General features: G+C 64.7%; 1 protein-coding gene across 1 annotated transcript in view; it reads right to left on the reverse strand.

The window, feature by feature from the left end:
• PFKL (phosphofructokinase, liver) overlaps positions 1 to 6,200 on the reverse strand; it is a 21,129-nt gene that overhangs the window by 8,781 nt on the left and 6,148 nt on the right. Inside the window, 6 exon segments of the mRNA XM_010834893.1 lie at positions 222 to 286; positions 1,274 to 1,399; positions 2,607 to 2,699; positions 3,800 to 3,895; positions 5,574 to 5,682; positions 5,940 to 5,984. Coding sequence (XP_010833195.1) covers positions 222 to 286; positions 1,274 to 1,399; positions 2,607 to 2,699; positions 3,800 to 3,895; positions 5,574 to 5,682; positions 5,940 to 5,984 — 534 coding nt within the window.

Here is a 6,200-nt window from a genome sequence, read left to right on the forward strand (position 1 = left end):
CCCAGCCCTGCAGGCTGCCCGCCTGCTTCCTGGTCACAGGGACCGTCACGCCCCGTCTCCTGCATGACGCATGCCCTAGGAGAGGGGCTCAGAGCGCCACCTCTGCAAGTGGGCACGTCCGCGTGTCAGGGGCAGGAGGGGCCATGGGCAAGACACTCGGAGTCTGCTGGGGGCCCCACAGAACAGACCACTGCCCAATGTGGGGCCCGCCAGGCCCTCACCCGCCTCGGAGCTGGATGGCCTCGTCAAACCTCTTCTCGTCCATGGCCTTCTGCACCTCCTTGGTCTTAAAGCAAACAAGAAGCACAGGCTGGAGACAGGGGTCTGGCACACTCAGCTGAGAGGGGTCTGGCCCAGACCTGCCGGGCAGCCGTCACTGCTGGCAATCGGGAGGTCTAAGGGCAAGGGGACCCCATCTGGCCTGCTGGGTCCTCCCCTCCCTGGAAGGGGCACCTGGGCCTCACTCCTCCTAGGAGCGAAAGGCGAGGCAGTTTTGGCCCCCAGGCTCACACCACCGATGACCAGCCTGCCCCAAAGCGAGGCCCCATGAGGTCACTGCAGGAGGGTGTTCCAGGAGAAGCACCGGGGCAGCCCCTCTCTGCTGCCAGCCTGCCTCCCCTGGGCGGGCTCCACTGCAGAAGGGGAGCCAGTGCCCACATTTCCACCAGCCTCCCAGCCTCTCTCTGCCCTCACCTCCCGCTCCCCTTCCCGCAGTGGCCCCTTCTCTGACAACACAAGATGTCCCAGTGGTTCTGGCCCCTCACTTCCCCTTCACCTTCTCATCCCCACCCTGCCCAGTGCAAGACCTGTCCCAGGCCACTGGCTCAGGAAGGCTAAGTGACCTTGGCTCCCCCCAGGGTCGTGCAAACTCCAGCTCACCAGAACCCCACAGGCTCAGCAGCTCCCTGCAGCCCCCCACACCTCTCTTGGGACTTGTCTCACCTGAGGCATCTGCTGACACCTCCCTCCCCCTGGATGACTGCAGGCCTTGGACACCCTGAGGCCTGCTGAGGTGAGCAGCAATGCACCAGGGTGGGCACACCAGGAGGTGGTGCTGCGTGAACCGCCTGCTCCCTGTCACACACGTGGGGGAGCAGCAGGACTCCGAGAGGGATGGGCTGGGGGCCCTCACAGCAGGCCTGCTGGCTGGGCCCTGAGAGGCCTGGAAGGGCAGGCAGCTCCATGTTGTGGTGGGGAGCACAGCAGAGCCCAGCAGAGCACAAAGGCCCCGGCACCTCCTCACCCTGGGCACCCTGGGCAGGCCAGTGCTCACCATCTGCACACACTCCATGAGGGGCAGCCGCACGGACTGGTTCCCCGAGAGGCTGACCACGCAGGCCGGCGTGTCGGGCGTGGCCTCCAGCAGCGCCATCACCGCCTCCATGCCCATCTTACTGCTCTAAACAGGGAGAGGTTGGTAGAGCTCAGGCAGGTGCAGCCGGGAGGGAGCCAGCCCCGTGACACACACGTCCCTTGGCAGACCCACAAGGCCTCAGCCCTCAGATCCTGCCCACCACACACACACACACACACATACACACACGCACTTGTGTGCTAGAAGCTTCTAGAATAAGTGGCACCATTTATTCTAGAAACGCTGACTCCACGTGGTCATCTTTCACCTGCACCAGCACCATTTCCAGGTCTCAGCAGCCCTGCTGGAGGCCGTGGCACCTGCACTCCGGTTGCAGCCGCAGGGCTGGACCTGGGTTTCTGGGGTTCTTTCCACTATGATGAGGTTTCTCATTTCCGGCCCCTCTGCCAAAGCTGTTCTGATGTGGGTGCAAATGGGGGCATGGTCTGGTGGGCTGGACCAGCTAAAACAGGTAAGGACTGCCCTCCGTGGGGACAAACCACAAACTTGGGTCCCAGCACAGACAGCGGGAACACACAGGTGCATGGGGAGTGAGGCCTGTGGCTCCACTGGGTGAGACAGCATGTCCCTGCGTGCACCACGCCGGGCCTCCCACACTGGCCGGGTGAGTGTCGGGAACAGCCTTGGAGGAAAGGCCCCGCGTCCCCCGGGAGCACCTCAAGCCGGCCCCCCTGCTGTAACTCCCTGTGGGCCTGAGCTCGGGGACCAGCAGCAAGCTGCTCCTCCTGTGGCTCCCTCCCAGGCATCCTGTGTCTCCATCAGCATCCGCAGAACCGGAGGCCCAGGCACAACTCCCACCTGCCCCACGGCCTCCACGCCCTTCCCCAGGATGACCAGGGCCTCACAGGCAGGCACTTTCCACCCAGGGGCCTCCCTGACTGAGTCCCTGTCCCCCTGTGGCTGCAGCAGTGTTCCCGCCCTGCAGAGGGTGAGGGGGCACCAGCAACGATCAGGACACCGATGCCCCCTCGGGCCAGGACCCAGCGCCTGGGCCCTGGAGCTGAGGCACCCAGCCCACTGGCCAGACTCAGAACAACCTGACATCCGCTGCACCCCAGCCCTCCTCCCCAAAGTCCCATCAAAGTCATCGCCAGGAGGCTGGGGAGCCTGGGCTGCCAGGCCTCGGTCTCACTATGAACACTGGCGGCAGTGAAAACACACGCACCCAGGCATCACACGCACCACGCCACCCGTGCACGCACAGCCAATGCCAGGGCGAGGCCCCACCTACCAGGATGCGGTCGAACGCCGAGGGGGTCCCTCCCCTCTGCACGTGGCCCAGCACAGTCACACGCGTGTCGAAGCCCAGTCTCTGGACCACCAGCTGCTCGTGGGGACAGAGAAGCAGGGGCCTTGGGTTTGCCACACCTTCCCCACTGGGCAGGGCCACCTCATGGCCCCCAGTGCTCTTCCCTCCCCTGTCCCCCATCTGCCTCAGGGATTTCAGGCTGTCAGAACCCCAGCGGCCCTACAGAGCTGGCCCAGCCTGAGTGTGCAGGGGGCTGTTTCCATGTGTGTGTGTGGTGCATGCTCCTGCGTGTGTGGGTGTGTGTCTCCGTGTCACCATGGCTGCGTGTGTCTCCGTGTCACCATGGCTGCGTGTGTCTCCGTGTCACTGTGCGGGCGTGCCTCTGTGTCACCATGGCTGCGTGTGCCTCTGTGTCACCATGGCTGCGTGTGCCTCCGTGTCACCATGGCTGCGTGTGTCTCCGTGTCACCGTGCGGGTGTGCCTCCGTGTCACCATGGCTGCATGTGTCTCTGTGTGTTCCGGCATGCATGCCGGGTTGTAGGAGCTCGTCATGGCCTCCAGCCCCTGTGCGTCAGCCCCGCCAGACACTAGCAGGAAGCCCAGAGCGCACTGTAGCGGCAGACGGGCCAGTTCCTGGCAGCACCTGACGGGACTTGAGGACAGGGTGGGTGGCCAAAGTGAGGGGCATGGAGGCTCCCAGGGGCTGTGCCCCACCGGGGGATGGGGGCCCAGGGCCCTGGGGTAGAACCAGGCAGGTGGGGCAGGTCACAGTTAGGAAGGAGCCCCCAAAGCCCCAGCTGTTCTGTTATGAATCTGATATGCATGGGCGGTGGGCACCCCTGTCACTGAGGGGCTGGCAGGGGCTAGACTCAGCCATTGGGACCACTGGTGGGGGACTGGACGGGGCTCCTAGGATGGGGGGCTGTGCTGAATGAAGACTGGAAGCCAGAAGATGCAGGGCTCCCGGCAGGTGGGGCCACACTTCAGCCTGGGGGCCCAGGGCTTCTCAGAGGGTCCCAGCCATGCCCACTCCACATCTGGCAATCGTTGGGGCTGAGGACACTCCCTCCTGGGGCCAGGGTTGGGGCCCCAACAAGAGTACGTGGGGACTGGAGATAAAGGGGAGCCCCCTCCAAGGCCCTGCCGATCCCACATGACCCAGGGGTTCACTCACGTCCTTCACGTAGCGGGACGAGATGGGCTTCCCGTTGCGGTCGATGGCGCCCTCAGCAATGATGATAATGTTGAGGCGGGACCCTCGGCTCCGAGTCTGGGTCAGAGACACCCCAGGGCTCAGCCACCAGCCTGCAGACACCTGTCCCCAGACACCTGGAGCCCTCCTTGGGGTCCACGCCTCAGGGTTCATGTGGGCGAACCAGGACCCTGCTGCCCCACCTGGGGTTGGGGATCAGGGAGGAGGAACTTGCAGGGGGCTAGGGGACTGGAGGATTCCTGCCCACCTCCCACTCCCCAGGCTGAGGGAAGCCTTCCTGCCTCAGCTGGTGAGGATGAATTAGCATCACTCCTTGTTGCAAATGAGAGGGTCTTGGGGGATTTAAAAGTGCTTTTCACCTATTTCCTCAACAAACATTTGTAAGAGTCACTCTGATCCACCAGCCCCTGTTGGCCCCACAGCACTAGAAGAAAGTGACAAAGACAGGATCGGAGTAGCTCCTGCAAGGCATGGGTGCAGAGGGGATGGGGAGCCAGGCATGGAGGGCTGCCTGGAGTAGGTGGTGGTGGTGCAGTGCAGTGAAGCCGCCAGAAGGGCCCACACCTCCCCGCCTCACTCACTGCAGCCCAGGAGGTGGGCAGGGCAGAGGGTGACACCTGCATGTAACAGGTGGGGAAACTGAGGCTCAGGGAAGCCCTGGGGGGTGGGGCTGGGGTGGGGCTGAGGGCCTTACACAAAGCAGGAAAGCAGCAGGGTGTGTGAGCCTGAGTCCAGGCCACTTCCAGGAAGACCAGCCCCCAGTTCTCAGCAAGTAGGTCAAAAGCAAGGCTAAGGTCAGCCAGGGACCATCACCCTCAGAGCGGTGCTCCCCCCATTGAGGCTACGTGGCCACTCGGGGGTACAAGGACTCCAGCCAAGGAGAGGACACAGGCCTCTGGCCGGCCTCGCTGCCAGGCTCAGTTCAGTCCCACCCTTGCCTTCCCTGGGTAAGGTTCCAGAAGGCAGTCATGACCCTCAGCCCCGCCCACTGTCCTGGGCAGCAGGGACACAAAGCCCTGGGTGGTGGGGGTGGCGGGCAGGGGTGGAGCATTCACCAGTGGATGGGAGTGAGGCCACCTCCTTGGTCACATGGGGAGAGGGACACGCAGGAAGCATTGGGCTTGGCTCTGACCGCCCCCAGGACGCCGGAACAGCAGGCCCAGCCCCAGGCAGCCTCCATGCTCGTCCTGCCCTTGGGCCAGTTTGCAGAGGACATTATGGGTGGACACAGCCTGTTAGGGCCCCAGATTGGGCCTGAGCGTGAACTTGGGAGCACAGTCTCAGGGGCTCCCCGGCTTCGAACCCAGACCACAGCCCCTGAGCACCACCTCATGGAAGGGTACCTCCCACCCCTGTCCTAGCCCTCCTGTCCACCACTGAGCCCTGGCCTAGCCAAGTGGCCAGTTTATTCCAGTTGGCAGCTTTGGGGATCCCTACCTAGGCCGGAGAATCTGCCTGTTCTGTGCCAGAGGCCGCAACTTCATCTTGAGGGGCCAGAGAGCTGCGTCTGGGCGCCCCGGCTCAGGTGCCCCCGCTCACCCCTCCTGGATGAGCCTCAGCCCTGCTGCTCCCACCCCCACGAGCCCCTGCCGCACGCCCCTGTGCGCCTACTTCACAAGGCCATCCCCCCAACTCGGGCTCAGCAGTCAGGGCCCCCAGGAAGCCAGCTTGACCGTGTCCCTGCTCCTGCCGTGCTCACAGCAGGGACCCTGGGAGAAGACCCTCAGCCGCTCACCTCGCCGAGCCGCTCACACATGAAGTTCTCCCAGCCGTCCTCAGGGGGCGCCTCAGGGATGAACAGCCAGTCGGCCCCCGAGGCCAGGGCGGACACCAGGGCCAGGTACCTGCAAGGGCAGGAGGGGGTGGGGCTGCAGTGGGTGGACCCCCACCCAGCACCCCAGACCCTGAGCCCAGGGTTACAGAGCAGGTACAGCTCTGAGCGGCAGCCAGCCCCAGAGTCAGGGCTCCCAGTCCCCACCCCGGCTCTCACACCCAGAAAGTCAAGGGAGCACCCGCCATGGGCGGGGCACCGAGGAGGTCCCGCGTCCTACCCCAGCTCCCCAGGAGCCCCGGGCCCCCGCTGACCGGGACCGCCCCTTACCCGCAGTGCCGTCCCATCACCTCCAGCACGAAGGTCCTCTGGTGGCTGTGGACACAGAGAGGACAGCAGGCATCAGTGCCAAGGCCCCCAGAGCAGCCTGGACTCCTGTGTCCCGCCACCCACAGCCCCAGCTCAGCCAAGAGCACGCCTGGGGGACACAGAGGGCGCGGGGGCAGCCCAAGGACAGACAGCCTTTGTCCTTCCCAGGGCGGCCAAGTCTCTGCACTAGGAGTCACCTCTGTTGGGCTCACACCCGGTGTC

The sequence above is a fragment of the Bison bison genome, unplaced genomic scaffold, assembly GCF_000754665.1.
Source record: "Bison bison bison isolate TAMUID 2011002044 unplaced genomic scaffold, Bison_UMD1.0 scf7180017864037, whole genome shotgun sequence".
Lineage (NCBI taxonomy): Eukaryota > Metazoa > Chordata > Mammalia > Artiodactyla > Bovidae > Bison > Bison bison.